Source organism: Cololabis saira, chromosome 13 (genome assembly GCF_033807715.1).
Source record: "Cololabis saira isolate AMF1-May2022 chromosome 13, fColSai1.1, whole genome shotgun sequence".
Classification (NCBI taxonomy): domain Eukaryota; kingdom Metazoa; phylum Chordata; class Actinopteri; order Beloniformes; family Belonidae; genus Cololabis; species Cololabis saira.
The window spans coordinates 38,557,277-38,573,368 of record NC_084599.1 but is presented as its reverse complement, the minus strand read 5'-3'; the positions used below and the strand labels follow the sequence as shown (position 1 = coordinate 38,573,368).

Here is a 16,092-nt window from a genome sequence, read left to right as displayed (position 1 = left end):
ACATTTCAACTTTTTTCTCTAAGTGCATAATGAAAAAAAAATCTTCCCCCAGTTATAACTAATATAGATACATGCAGCATGTGTTGTCTTCATTCTAAGGCTGATACAAGACTTTTCATTTTTTGCGGCTCCAGACATAGCCTATATGTTTTTTGTGTTTTTGGTCCAATATGGCTCTTTCAACATTTTGGGTTACTGACCCCTGGTGTAGATGTCCTGAACACTAGAGATGCTGCCCTCTGGTAGCTCCACCCCCTCAGCGGGGACCACTTGGCCGTAATTATGAAATCAGAACACCACAAGTGATAAAGAAGAACGTCTTTATTATGATTATCATCTCGTGCTGAGCTGAGGCCTTATGGGAAAAACTGCTCACCTCTTTACTTTGTCCCACAACATGCATTGTAAGGTATTTCTCTCTAAAAACAGGGATGGCGAGGGACGGCCCGGCGTGTCGCCCGCACATTCGGAGTCGGTGTGACGAGAAAGATACTGGCGGCGAAGAAAAGACCAACAGCAGCAGGTTTGTGTCCATGACGGTCGGACGGGTGGAGACCGGAGGAACTTCTTCTTCACTGGCGTGGGACAAAGCGCACCGCGTAGGGGAGGAGAGGACTGTGTTGAGGTGGCGTAGCGCCTTCATGGGATCTCTGAACGCACCGCTGGAGGGTGGTGGCGGAATGAAGAGACGAATCAATGACGTCTAAACCCCCCCAGTAAGGAAAGCAGTTATTGGGCGACCTAAAAGCCGCTAAATGACATCATCGCCTGATTTGCATCAGATAACTGCGATGGATGCTGAAGGCGAGGAATAATGCCAAGGGAGATGAAGAGGAAATAAGAGAGAACCACATGGATGTTAGACTCCAGAACTCTCCAACGACATCAGTCTTTTTGGAAGGATCTTGTACTGGGTTGATAGACATTAAGGTAGCGGATAAAAAAAACGAGCGGCAAAATAAGGTGCAAATATTAAAGTTGTACTGTATCTAGTGTTGTATGTTGTATTGTTTTGACATGAACAGACAATAGTCTTCCAAAACGATGTGGGGAGAGGGGCGACCACGCCCACTTAGGAGACAGGAAGTGTAGACCATTTCAAACCATTGGTAGAAACAGTAATGCGCTATCTTCTGTATAGAGTATCTTTGGTCCGATCTTTAGAACCAGGTCTAACAGCGTTAGCGTAGCGGTTCAGGGTGCTAGTTGGCTAGCTGGCGTCTACACGAGTATTTGGGAGCAGAAGAACGACCCGGCTGGAGCTCAGCTGTACCGGCACGCTCCCTGTCATCGGTACCTTCCTCACATCTTGTTCGACTGGGCTTCAGCGTCCAGACGGACGGGGGGGCTGCAGTCTTCCTCCCGGTCGTCCCCCACCCGGCGCTACATGACGCTGCACTTGGCCTTCAGCTGCGCGGCCCGGTTCTGCTTCCCCGAGCGCTTCCCGTCGATGCTCAGGCTCATGTCCCGCCGCGTCTCCAGCGCCAGCAGCTGCTGGAACAGCTCCGTCACGTTGGAGTTGGTCTTGGCCGACGTCTCCATGAAGCCACACTTCCAGGTGGAGGCCTGGGCCTCGCCCTCCCGCGCCTGCACCTCGCGCTGCGCCGTCTCGTCGCTCTTGTTGCCCGCGAGCATGATGGGAATGGCCTCCACGCTGCCCTTGATGGCCAGGATCTGCAGGGACGATGGATCACAGCGGTCAGGACAAGTCACAGGCAGACCAGCACAACAAACTACAAGAACAATGGAGAACAAAGATGGTTATTATGAGATACTTCTGATTAATAACTGAGAAAGGAAAGAGAAGGAGGGGTGATGGGCACCACTCAGTGAATCATGGTGGTGTCCCCCGTGCATGTAGCTCTACAGCAGCATCTCTAGGATGAAGCTCTTTTTCAGACTAGTCTGGTCTTGCAGCTGCAGCTACAAGTACTGGCCCAAACACACTAGTTACACTAACTAGAGGTTTTTATTAAACACTAACTAGAGGTTTACTAAACACTAACTAGAGGTTTACTAAACACTAACTACAGGCTTTATTAAACACTAACTAGGTGCATCAGCAAAAATAGTCCCCGGTAATTCACTTCCGTTGTGGCTTTTTTATTTGCATAGTTTTTTTTAAATTTGCAGCAGCGTTTATTTTATTTGCAGCAGCGTTTATTTTATTTGCAGCAGCGTTTATTTTATTTGCAGCGGGGTTTCTTTATATTTGCAGCGTTTCTTTTATTTGCATAGCGTTTCTTTTATTTGCAGCAGCGTTTCTTTTTATTTGCAGCGTTTCTTTAATTTTCAGCGTTTCTTTAATTTTCAGCAATGGTGGGTCTCGGCCACCGTACGAATGACATCACCACGCACGTTGCGTAACTACGCAACCTGCGTGGTGACGTCATTCACACCCACTGGAATCGATAAGGGAATCGTTTGCAAAAAAGGCAAACGATTCCAAGGAATTGAAACACTGGGAACCGGTTCTCAACAAGAACCGGTTCTCGATTCCCATCCCTAACTCTGACCTCCTGGTAGATGGGCTTGAGCTCCTCCAGCGACTGGCGGCTGGTGATGGAGAAGACCAGGATGAAGGCGTGGCCCTTGGAGATGGAGAGCCGCTGCATGGCCGGGAACTGGTGACTCCCTGTGGTGTCGGTGATCTGCAGCGTGCACACGCTCTTATCACAGCTGATCACCTGCAGAGACCAGGGGACACGTGAATCAGGCTGGAGGTCTGGAGGTCTGACGGCCGGTTCCCGGGTCCCCCCGGCCCGACCGGTGGTCTGGGTCAGAACTAGGCCTGTGTTGAAAAAAACGATTTTCCGATTCTAAATCGATTCTCATATTAATTCCTAAAAATCAATTCGTATGTCTAAAGATCGATTTTTTTTCATCATTACAACTTTTGGTATTTTTTTGTTTATGCCCAAAAAAGGAATTTTTTGTTGGGCACGATGTTTTTGCCTTTAAATATGTTTAAAGGCATGAAAATATTAAAGTTTTCAGTTATAATTGCATAAATTGTCAATATTTCATTACTTTATATACTGGGTTACATTTGCATAAAAGGCTAAAAAACAAATTCTAAAAAATTTAAAACCCAAAAATTGAAAAAATTTAAATGGAATGGGTTAAAAAATACGGACTCTGTTTCCTCCCTGGAACTGTTTGATAATTCTGCCCCACGATGTTTCTGAAAGCAGTTCTATCAGCATTCTGGGAGCTGATTGGTCCTTACAACATCACTAGCTGCCAATACTTGCTGTTGAATCTCAATATAATACTAGTATCAATATGTTGCATAACTAGTCATATAATTCATGCAACAGCTCAAAAAACAGTTTTAATAACACTAACCCAAATCAATATCGGAATCGAATCGAATCAAATCGTGATAATCGATTCTGAATCTTAAGAATCGGAATCGATTCTTGACATTTGAATGGACCCCCAGCCCTGGTCAGAACCGTGTCCCACCTGGGTGTAGGTGTCCTCCACGGTGGGGATGTAGGTGTCCCTGAAAGTGCCTTTAACGAACCGCAGCACCAGCGAGCTCTTCCCCACCCCGCCGGCTCCAAACACCACCACCCGGTAGTCGTTGCTCTGCTCGGGCATGATGGGAGCTGGAGTCCTCCGGATCTGGATCCGTTACCTGGAAAAGACGGATGTTACACGATGTGCTCGGGAAATAACTAAACCTGTTGTCTCACACCTCGGAGGAGTCTGAGACCGGCGGGTCATCACAACCCAACCACATCAATGACCTTGTACACAGCCGTCGATCTGTATAAAAGACGGCTGGCAAAACCAAAACTACAACAAAGTAAAAAATAGCTGTCGTCAAACACAGATAGTCGTATTGTTTTTTGATTCAAAGAAAAAAAATATGACAATGGTGCTAAAAAGAGAGAGAGAAAAAAAAGAAAACCCACCTAACTTAACAATTATCATGATATTTCTTCATTAAACTGGCTTTTATTATTCTTCTGCTTCTGTATCCACATTGTTCCATAAACTGATACCTTTTACAGAAACATTACGTTCCATTCATTTTGTCCTGTTTTTTTATGTTATGGTGTTATGGTAGAGAGGAGCGTTTGTCCGGTTCTTCTTACACAGTCCGTTTGTGTCTTTCCATGAAAAGGTTCTGAAAACTTACTGTAAATCTCTTGTTATCCAAGTTACTGCACTTTAGTGGGTCACATGTGACTTTAATAGAGCAAAGAAACCCAGGAACATTCTGGATCGGTGGTGAAACCTGTGACACCGACACCAAACCGTCCCAGAATACCTCAGAGGACGACAAAGACACGAATAATAAAGAAATGCCGGTTAAAGCTCTGACATGTTGGTCTAAGGCAGGGGTCGGCAACCCGCGGCTCTAGAGCCGCAGGTTGCTCTTTAGCGCCGTCCTAGTGGCTCCCTGGAGCTTTTTAAAAAATGTTTGACCTTTTTTTCATTTTTTCTTCTTTTTTTCATTTTTTTCTCTTCTTTTCACTTTTTTTCCTCTTTTTCTCTTTTTTTCTTCTTTTCTTTTTTTTCCTTTTTTTTCTTTTTTCTTCTTTTTTCATTTTTTTCTCTTCTTTTCTCTTTTTCTCCTTTTTTCTTCTTTTTTTCCTTTTTTTCCTCTTCTTTTCTTCTTTTTTTCTTCTTTTCTTTTTTTTCCTTTTTTTCTTTTTTCCCTTTGTCTTTTTTTCTTCCTTTTTCCTTTCCTTTTAATCTCGACATTTTGACTTTTTTCTCAACATTTCGACTTTTTTCTCAACATTTCGACTTTTTTCCCAAGATTGTACTTCAACATTAATCTCGACTTTTTTCTTGATATTTTGACTTTTTCTCAACATTTTGACTTTTTTCTCAACATTTCAAATTTTTTTCCTGAAATTTTGATTATTTCCTCAACATTTCGACTTTTTTCTCAACATTTCGACTTTTTTCACGAAGTGCATAATAAAAAAAACCTTCCCCCAGTTATAACTAATATAGAACATGCAGCATGTGTTGCCTTCATTCTAAGGCTTATACAAGACTTTTCATTTTTTGCGGCTCCAGACATATTAGTTTTTTGTGTTTTTGGTCCAATATGGCTCTTTCAACATTGTGGGTTGCCGACCCCTGGTCTAAGGGGAAGCTGCCGGCGTTCTCCATCAGCTCCGCCTCTCCGGCGTGACGTCGCCGCCTCCTTATCTGACCCACCGCAGTGACAGGTCAGCGGCCCGTTAATCTTTGTGAACAAACACACACACACACACACTCCTGATAGCATCCTGTGTGTGTAATGACATAACATTAGTAGTAGTGAGAGCTGTCCAGTCGCCGTGGTTACGAGGCTCGGAGGAGACGGAGACACGCTGCAGAGATTTATGCTCTGGCAGAGCAAACATGTCATGGCTGGCAGGGCCGTTGTCATGGTTACCCGCCTGCCCACACTACACGATGTCACTTCCTGTGCGGAGGCAGGCGGCGGGGGAAGACCCACCATCAAGCACGGAGGGGGAGGGATGATGGTCTGGGGGGTTTCTGGAGCCACAAGCATCCAGGTTCTGGAGTGACCGGGTCCAAGTCCAGACCTGAACCCGGTTGAGGTGTTGTAGTGGGAGCTTCAGAGAGATTTGGGCCCTGTCCCAATACTACCACTACCTACTTTTCATCCCTACCCATAAATTTTGTGCATTCCCGTGAGGGTAGTGGTGTCCCAATTCCTCTTTGCATCTAGTGGTAGTGGCTTAAACGAGGGGTAGTGGCTATGAATCTGTCCCTACGGAGCGAGGGTTTTCAGATCCTCTCTAGTTGAACTAGGGCTAGAAAAAATTTCCCAGAATGCTTTTCGTCGTCATTTGCGGACTGAATCAAAAAAAAAAACATGGCGGACATTTCTTATTTTTTAGTGAATAAAATCTATATTTTCAGTTATTTTCTGCATAAAAATGCGTTTTGATTACATTTCTAGCGAGAAATATATATTTTACTTTCATAATATTCACTCAGTGAATGTACATAATCACTCCTTTGCCCGTTGTTGCAAAGTCTTTTTCAAACCTCGCCAGAATAAAGGCTGGTTTATGGTTCCACGTTACACCAACGCAGAGTCTACGGCGTAGGTTACGCGGCGACACGCGCCGTACGCCATACCCTACGTCGTAGGCTCTGCGTCGATTTAATACGGAACCATAAATCAGCTCCCGAGCCGGCAGGCAGAAATCCCCAGAAATTTTCAGATCAAATTTCTTAACAGGCGTTATTTGGATAAACTGAGTCCAGGTTGGGGATCTTAACGGTTACCTTAAGCCTGAAAAAATATTAAAACTTAATAAAGTGCCATATTAACAGCGCTACAGCTGAAATTAAAACAGCTTTTGGTTCTCAGCTTCCTGATTTTAGTGTTGGTGCTGAAAAGTAGGGGTAGTGGGAGTATTGGGACAGGCCCCTGGGAAGATTTCAAGTGCACTAAATTCTGTGGCTTCACCAGACTTTCTTCAGCCGTCCTTTTATCATCAAAATTAAAATCAAAGCTGTAAACTTAAAAAGGTAAAAAAAAACTTGTCTGGTTTTGTTGAACATTCCTAGAAAAGACAGTATTTGACCTCAGGTAAGACACGCCCACCTCCTGTCAATCAAAGTGGTTCCGACTCGTTCAGATGATCCTGGAGGAACCGCGGGTCCGAAACCAGGCCCTGCTGGCAGAGGTGGGTAGTAACGAGTTACATTTACTCCGTTACATTTACTTGAGTGAATTTTGGGAAATTTTGTACTTTTAGGAGTAGTTTTGAATCACTATACTTTTTACTTTTACTTGAGTAGATTTGTGAAGAAGAAACTGTTCCTCTTACTCCGCTACATTAGGCTACGTTGAGCTGTTACTTTTCTTTTATTCCTATTATCTGCGTACGCGTCAATCTCATGACATCACTGGGGGATTCTTTGGGAAAAATGTTTGTTTTTGCATGTTTTGTCACATTTACACAGACTCAAACACACACAGAGTTTCTATGAGTTCATGTTTGTTCTAGTTCTGCCTGGTTAAAAAAGAAAAGTACAAAGGTTTGAAATTTTGTGCTAATTGTGCTTAATCAATTTTTTTATTCTGTTATTTTATTTATTTTATTATTTATTAAAGAACTTTAATTTACTTTAAGCTTATTTTAATTTTATTTATTTTATTAATTTTAATTCATTTTCTCATTTTATTGATTTAATTTGCCTGAAGATGATTATTTTGTACTTTTGTCTGAATGGTTGTGTTAAAAACATGAATCAGACGTTACTCTACAGTTACTCAGTACTTAAGTAGTTTTTTCACCAAGTATTTTTTTTACTTTTACTCACGTACTTATTTGGATGATTACTTTTTACTTCTACTTGAGTCATATTATTCTGAAGTAACAGTACTTTTACTTGAGTACATTTTTTGGCTACTCTACCCACCTCTAGCTGTTGGTCGGTACAGGAACCGCGGGTCTGGACCGGATAAAACAGATAAAACAGCTGATATCCTGACCGGAAAGTGTGAGGAAGCCTCACTGCTCTGAATGATTAAGATGAAACATCCCAAACCCTCCCAACCGTCCCGAACCGTCCTCCAGCTCTGACCTCAGTGATGTTTCCACCGGGACTTTGATCCGCAGCTTCAGCACCAGAACCGGTTCCTCCTCTGCTGGAGTCCCGGGGCCGCGGTCCTGCCGACGTGCTCAGGAGCAGGATCAGTCTGCTGGGACGGTTCTTCTCGGGACCGGCTGCTTTGTTCCCGGTTCCGGCTCGGTATCTGCTGACGTCACTAATCAGCTGTCATCTGTGCTCAGGCGCGCGCACAGCTGTTACATAAACGCGTGCACGCGCACGGATGCAGGGATGAAACCGGACCCGCCGGTCATCACCATCACCTTCATCATCATCTTCATCATCATCTTCATCATCAGACCAGCTGAGCCGCACACTTCCCCGGTCCTCCTCTCCCTCCTCCTCCTCTTCCTCCTCCTCCTCTCCCTCCTCCTCCTCTTCCTCCTCCTCCTCCTCCTCCCTGCTCCATCACCTCCTGCCTCGCTGGTGGAAACAGGACACTTCTGAGATTTTCAGAATAAAGGCCTCATTTTTTCATATGAAGAAAAACTTTTAAAACGTTGCAGTTCCTCTCTTGACCCCTAGGGGGCCCGGTCTGCTCCTCACCGGCCGACCGGCTTCCCCTGCGTCCAGTGTTGTGCTAGTTACTGAAAAATAGTAACAAGTTACCGTTAGTAGTTACTTCATTAAAAAAGTAACTCAGTAACTCAGTTACTTAGACAAAAAAGTAATGAGTTACTATGAAAAGTAACATTTTGTCACGATGAGGTTTTGTTGAGGACCCAAACGCAAGAGAGCAGGAGGCAGGAGTTCACCAAAGCAGGATTTATTCAGCCAAAGACAAAAGCGCTGCTGAGCAGGATCAAAAAAGGCAGACCAAAAACCAGAACTCAAAACAGGATCAAAACTTGACATGCCACATGGAGGAAGGAAACAGTACGGACCAGCAGGGAGCAGGGGAAAGACAAGACTTGATATACACAGGGGATAACGACTCCGAGACACAGGTGAAGACAATCAGGGCAGATGGGAAACATGAGGGACAGAACTGAAACACAAACTGGGGCAAATGTCAAACCCTGACACGTTTTAGTTACTTAAAAAACAACATTATTTTAAATGCTCCCATTAATGCCCCTGTAGCCTTCATTTCAGCAGGTACTGTATGGATTTGCATTGTGCATCGTGTTCTGCATTCTGATTGGCTAAACAGTCTCCCTGCATTTTCACTTCCTGTGTCAATAACGTTGGTTGCTTAGCAACAATGCTGAGAACGGCCAATTAGCTTCAGCAGCAGCTCAAGAAAGGGAGCCTTTGATGAATCATTCATTACAGTCTCAACTATAACCAATGGTGGCGTGTTGGTTTATAAGAATCTTTTTGCCCAGAAGAAAAAAGAGCGACAACAACTACGGTACCTATAACTATTTTCTTCTCTTGAAAAAACACACATGTACCTCGGGCTTTAGAAGAAAAAGACCCTACAGTGTGGAGTCTGGATGCATTGGCTCAGAAGAGCAGTGAAATACGTGCGAGGCGGTGCTGATGTCCGCAATTTGAAGCCTTGTATAAAAGGTTCATACTTCACGCATTTCACTTATCACGGGTTCACGCAGACGGCTGAGTGTTTGAGTGTTTGGACAGATGTCTTCAGAATTCATGTGACATTAGCGTCACGGGGTAGCATGAGCTAAAAAAACAAAAGTACTCCTTCATAAAACCTGGCGGTGACGTCTCGGCGGGTTCGTCCAGTTCTTCTACCGTCTCAGCTCGTAAACTTGACTTTACATGAACATGAACATCAAAATTCTCACTGGGGAAGATAAAGAAAAAGTAAGATGCTGGGCTTTTAATTTGAAGGAAGCACACTGCTGCCAGCAGGAAGTCCCATTTTCATCCTCCTCCTCCAAAGTAAAAATACATTTTCTTTCACATCTTTACCTCCATCAGCTTCGCTCACGTCATCATACAGAAAATAGGCCAGAACATCCATGAGCCGCCGGGCTAACAGGAGAGAGCTTGTGTTTGTTTACACGCACCGAAGGAAAAGGGTTCATTTCTGCTCTAAAAACAAAGTAAAGCAGAGGAAGAGAAGAAGAAGAAAGTTGGAGCAAACATATCATGAATCAAGAAACAAAATGAAAAACAAGAACAGATGACGTTTGTTGTTGTTCTTCAGGGATTTTGTCTGATTTTGAAACACTGAAGTCATTGATTAGTAATTTAATAATTTACATGGCACATTCAACCTATTTGGCCCCCGTCTGCAGGTGGGGGGGCCACAGGAGGACAAACCCATGTGGTCTGGTCAGGTTGTCTCCTCCTCAGACCCATGATGCTTTGCTGCATCCAGATGCATTCTTATTTGAAAATGTTTCCGTCTCCCAGTCTTACGGAAGAGTATTGGGGCCAGGCAGGAGAAAAATAAAAATAATATTTTAGAGGAGGAAGATTTTTTTTTCATTATGCACTTCAAGAAAAAAGTCGAAATGTCGAGAAAAAAGTCGAAATGTCGAGAAAAAAGTCGAAAAGTCGAGATTAATGTTGAACAAGAATTTCGAGAAAAAAGTCGAAATGTCGAGAAAAAAGTCGAAATTTTAAGAAAAAAGTCAAAATTTCGTGAATAAAGTCTAAAAGTCGAGATTAATGTTGAAATAAAATTTCGAGAAAAAAGTCGAAATGCCGAGAAAAAAGTCAAAATGTTGAGAAAAAAGGCGATATTTCGACTTTATTCACGAAATTTCAACTTTTTTCTCGAAATTGTATTTCAACATTAATCTCGACATTCCGACTCTTTTCTAGACATTTCGTATTTTTTCTCAAAGTGCACAATAAGAAAAAAATCTTCCACTCTCAAATTTTTTTTTTTCTCTTGCCTGGCCCTAATATTCCTCCGTACAGTCTTGCTATTGCCCCCACCATATGATTGATCTCCCCGTTATTTAATTAAAAAAACTTTATTAGTCCCCAAACAGAAATTAATTGTTGCAGTGGTCAGGATTTAATTCTCTTCAAACAAACAGTCATTTAGAGGTTTATATGCACAGTCAACCTGTGCAAAAAGGTACGTTTTTAGTCTGCTTTTGAAAGAGGGCTGAAAGAGGACCTTAGTTCCTGCAGAGAGTGGGACCGTATAGTGACTGAAAGCACCATGAGCAGATCTAGTGTGGATTCTAGGAATGATTAGAAGACTCTTATTTCATGATCTAAGGGATCTGTCCGGTATGTATTCAGCATGTCAACCATTAGGAGGGAGCTAAGCCATTCATAGATTTAAAGACAATAAGAAGTACTTTAAAATCTACTGGTTTAACAGGGAGCCAGTGAAGAGAGGATAAAACAGGAGTGATGTGTTCATACCTCTTGGTTTTTGTTAGAATTCTGGCTGCAGCATTTTGAATAAGCTGGAGTTTATGTAACACTTGCTTTGTCAGTCCTGCAAAAAGTGCATTGCAATAATCGAATCTAGTGGAGATAAAGGCATGAACCAGCTTTTCAGAGTCTGATTGTGACAGAAACCTTCTTATTTTAGATATATTTCTGAGACGATAGAAGGCAGTCCTGGAGACATTAGCTATGTGTTTCTGGAAGTTAAGATCAGCATCTAAAATAACACCCACCCACAGTTTTTGACAAGCTCACAGGGTTTTACTGACAGAGGAGTTAATAAAGGGAGAATATGTTGCCTCAGAGCACTTGGACCAATTAAAAGAATCCATGTTTATTCTTCATTTAGCTGTAAAAAGTTAGTTTACCATCCAATACTTGATATCAGTAATGCATTGAATGAGGTCATTGACTGGGCTCAAATGATTGGCAGTAACAGATACATATAACTGTGTGTCATCAGCATAAGAATGATATTGAATATTATGATGCCGAATGATGGACCCAAGTGGTAACATATACAAATTCAAAAGTAGTTACAGTAGTGGAGCCTGGAGGAGATCAGGGCGTGGACGAATAATAATCTGATATTAATATGTTTAAATTGTAGCAATCCTTACATATGAACTACTGCATATTTTCAGTCTCAGCATATATTTCTTATTTTGTATATTTCGGGGACTTTCTCCCTGTTTGTTCCCAGACTCAAAAACAGTTTTTTCCCCAAAGCCATAATCACCCTGAACAACTTGTGAATTATCCTCGTTACTGTCTTTTTTAACTGTGCAATACTTCTCCCGGACTCTGTGCAATATTCCTACATATGTATATACTGTCATCTGTAAAAAAAACGATTCAAATGCACCTTAACCTTTTTTATTGCTTTATATTTCTTATTGTTTGCACTACTGCTATTTGTCTTGCACTGGAGAGGTGATGCTGCTTCAAACCTCACTGTACCCAGGCACACTGACAATAAAGTATTCTGATTCTGATTCTGATTCTGATTATTCTTTGTTTGTGCTAAAATAAGAGATTCCGACACTTGTCTCCCTCTGGCGGCGGTGGTGGGAACTGCAGGAGAAAACAAAGAGCTGAACCACACCCAAGCTGCTCATGGGGGAACTTTCAACCCCCTATGATCTTGGAGGGTTTATTATACGCTGTATATCTACACATGTTAAAGAACCTGGGAGCCGGTTCGGTCCAGACTGGACAACTAAATGATATGAACTCAAAATTATATTTGAAAGACAGAAGGAAACTTGTTGTTACATCAGGATGATCTTCACATCTTCTCAGATCTAACACGAGTTGATGAACATTAGTCCTTTGACCTCGAGGTCATCAGAAACCCTGAAACACCTTCAGGTCCAGGCTGGATGGTCCACTTCTCCTCCCATAGGAACCGGTTCAGAAAACATCAGCTCCTCTTAAACTGTTTGAGGAAGCCAGAGTTTAAATATGATGTATTTCTGTTTGTAATTAGCAGGAAAGCATGAAATTTAATAAACTTTTCTTACTTCTTAGTGATGAACATACGGCTGCTGTTCCTCTGTTGTTAGTAATGTTGAATAAAACAATAAACTGAGAGTGAATTGAGAGTAAATTGGGACAGGCCTGATGAAATGTTGATGTGCAAATATCCCAGGCCTGAGCTCCACGTGTTATTTTTTGACCACAACATAAAGGGGGGGGGGGGGGGGGGGGGTAGAAGAAATAAACATTATTAACACACCTACTTTGACGCATTGGTGACGTTCAGACTCTCCTGTAACAACTTGCTGGTTTTCGGTGCTGATAAACAGTCGTGCTGGTGATAATGTGCAGCTGGTTCCTGCAGCATGCAGGGCCCCCAGGGGCCACCAGGAGGCCCCGAGCTGCCAGCTCTGCCAGCTCTGCCGCAGTATCTCATATCTGGAGAAAAGGAAAACCTCGGTTTGGTTCCGAACAAGAACATTAAAGAGTAAAGAGCTGAAATCACGGCCCAGATGTGCGCCCGACCAGAACGTCGCGCTTTTACCACCAGAATATCCGAATTTCCCCTTTTTAATTTGAGTTTTTACTTAAAAAAAAAAAAAATATTTTACAACTTTTGTCAAGTTTCTAAAGTCAGAATATTTGAGTTTATGAAGCTTTCTCTCAATAACTGTTTTAAAACTTAATTCTGTGTTATTGTCATGTAATTTTCCCTAATAAACGTAAATATATTTGTAAATATATTTAATTATGTAGGTATTACTTTTTTCTGATAAATAGTTTTTTTCCTGTAATATTTCAAATGTATTTATTTATCCGCCAAAAATCTGATGATTGAGAGCTTCTCATTATTTTGGACTTAAAATCCTCCACTGATTTATTTGCTCACACTGTAAATCCTAATAAGTTCACATAACTCAAACAGATTACCCAAAAATATTTAAGTAATATTTTTAAATGTTTTAAGTTTATATAAAATAAAAATTACATGTGCAGTTGCCTTAAATGATATTAATTTTACCATTAAAAAAATAATATTCCACAATTTATGAGAAATGCACTCAAAATTTTCAATATTCCACTGTTTATAGTCTGTGGGAAATACACTCAATTTGGACCCAGATGAGCGGGTTCGGAGTTTTAGGCCTCAGACAGCTGCAAACATCTGTAACACGACGGTGAAGGACGATATGAGTGTGTGTGAATGAATGAATGGATGAATGAATGAATGAATGGATGAATGAATGAATGAATGAATGAATGAATGAATGAATGAATGAATGAATGAATGAATGAATGAATGAATGAATGAATGAATGAGTTTTATTTTTGTGTCATGTCCGAAGACCCATCCCTTACAGGATTATAATACACCAGAAACAGAAAATCATCAATATACAATATCACACTCTTTTAATTGGGAGCTACACAATGTAGCCTACACCAGAAAAACAAAATAAATAAACCAAATTAAAAAAAGAAAATAATAAAATAAAAATATAAATAAATAAAAATAAAAAGAGCATCACTTACCCACATTAAATCCAAATTCTTACAGGACAGTCTCGGAAAATTAGAATATTGTGATAAAGTTCTTTATTTTCTGTAATGCAATTAAGAAAACTAAAATGTCATACATTCTGGATTCATTACAAATCAACTGAAATATTGCAAGCCTTTTATTATTTTAATATTGCTGATTATGGCTTACAGTTTAAGATTAAGATTCCCAGAATATTCTAATTTTTTTAGATAGGATATTTGAGTTTTCTTAAACTGTAAGCCATGATCAGCAATATTAAAATAATAAAAGGCTTGCAATATTTCAGTTGATTTGTAATGAATCCAGAATGTATGACATTTTTGCATTACAGAAAATAAAGGACTTTATCACAATATTCGAATTTTCTGAGACAGTCCTGTATAATTTCTGACGCAACTGATACAGTGGACAATAAAATACAGAAAGTGTGTTAGTTGTTTAGTTGCTCGTCTTGCTGCTGAACATTTTTGTTTTTTTTTGTTTGAATCAAAGGCTGGAAGGGACATATTTTGAAATGCCTTCCCCTCCCATCCTCTCCTCCTCCTCCTCTCCTCCCACCCTCTCCTCCTCCCCTCCCGTCCTCCATCTCAGCATCCTCTCTCTCCTCATCGTCAGTGATTTCCAGCTCTGCTCGGATCATGAGGTAAGACCCGGGTAAGACTGGGTAAGACCCAGAAATCCTGCTATTTATCGCCTTTTGTCCGTTTTATGTCCCGGGTTTTTGATCTGGAACGAGTGTCCCAAACCTATCGGGTCCAGTTCGGCCCGGATAGGCCCGGTTCTGACCGTCATTGTGAATAAAAGCAGTCAGGGTGGATGTGAGCGGCTCGGAGGCTGCGGCGCAGATTTCAGGTGTGTTTGTCAAAGATGCATGTGATTTTAATGTTTCATCGTTTCTTGGCGTTTTTTGGGGGTGGTGTGGGCGCGTCTGTGCGCGTTCTGCGTGTCTCCTTCATGGAGACAGAAGGATGGAGGATGGAGGATGGAGGAGCCGATGAATCATAGATGTCGTCAGAAAAGCAGCAGCAGAAGAAAAAAAAGGAGGTCAGATGAAACTCGAGCGGAGGAATAAACGCAGCTGCGCTTCACGGTGACCCGAGATTAGAGATTAGTCTTTTTATAAAAGCTAAATGGTTTAATTGGGCTGATTTTCCAGCTGGATGATCATTGCCAGCCCAGTCCCGGTCCGTGCTGGTCTCTCTGGTCTCCCCGGCCCCTCCTGCGGTGCTGGAGCTGCTCAACATTCACCATGCTGCTGGTGCTGCTGCTGCTCAGCATCCCCTCCTGCTTTTGTTGTTGGTTTGTTTGTTGCTGCGTGTTTCCCTCTGCAGCAGGACTGACAGTACTCGAGTTGTAAAAAAAAAATCAGGGGGGTGGTGGATTTTATCATATGGGGACAGATAATTTGTGCTGATTACAAATAATATAATATATTACAAATAATAGCAGTGACCAAAACACCTGCAGAAATACTGCAGGAATGACATGGCAGCAGTTAAATGCAGCCTTCTGTAAGCTTTAAATATCCACTGGGCTTACATCAAATACATCAAAACACAACAATAAAAAACAGTTTTCTGAACTTATCAATATGACTCTGTCCTTCACAGGATAAGTAAAATGGATCACTGCAAAAACTCAAAATCTTAACAAGAATATTTGTCTTATTTCTAGTTAAAATGTATCATTTTAGTAAAAAAAAAAATCTCATTACACTTAAAACAAGAATCATCACTGGAAAAAACAAAAAATTTTCACATGTTTCAAGTAGATTTTCACTTAGAATAAGTAGAAAAATCAGCCAGTGGAACAACATTTTTTTGCTTGTAATAAGAAGATAAATCTTTTTCCACTGGCAGATTTTCCTACTTATTTAAAGTGAAAATTTACTTGAAAAAGATGAAAATGGTCAAATAAGTTATTTTTCTGGTGTTATTTTTCTGGTGTTATTTTTCTGGTGATGACTCTAAATGTTGAAATAGCAGTAATACTACATTCATTGATGAAATGACATACTGTAAGGAATGAAAAGGGGGGATGGCAGTTTTACAGGGGGGATGATTTGGACCGTTTTTATTTCAGGGGGGGATGCCATCCCCTCATCCCCCCTCAACTCCAGTACTGAGGACGGATCT

At 41.4% G+C, this 16,092-nt stretch overlaps 2 protein-coding genes across 2 annotated transcripts in view; one reads left to right on the top strand and one right to left on the bottom strand.

Annotated features, from left to right (window-relative positions):
* Nucleotides 1-342: 342 nt before the first annotated feature.
* On the bottom strand, nt 343-7,912 carry LOC133457902 (GTP-binding protein Di-Ras1-like). The gene is made up of 4 exons (XM_061737282.1): nt 7,582-7,912; nt 3,469-3,643; nt 2,517-2,687; nt 343-1,674 (listed from the first exon to the last, which is right to left on the bottom strand). Exons 2-4 carry the CDS (start codon nt 3,604-3,606, stop codon nt 1,384-1,386), a joined length of 600 nt encoding a protein of 199 aa, XP_061593266.1. The 5' UTR covers nt 3,607-3,643; nt 7,582-7,912; the 3' UTR covers nt 343-1,383.
* Nucleotides 7,913-14,559: 6,647 nt separating this feature from the next.
* apc2 (APC regulator of WNT signaling pathway 2) overlaps nt 14,560-16,092 on the top strand; it is a 61,780-nt gene continuing 60,247 nt past the window's right edge. Inside the window, exon 1 of the mRNA XM_061738850.1 lies at nt 14,560-14,600. The gene's annotated coding sequence lies outside the window, so the exon portion shown is untranslated. The remainder of the gene's footprint in view (nt 14,601-16,092) is intronic.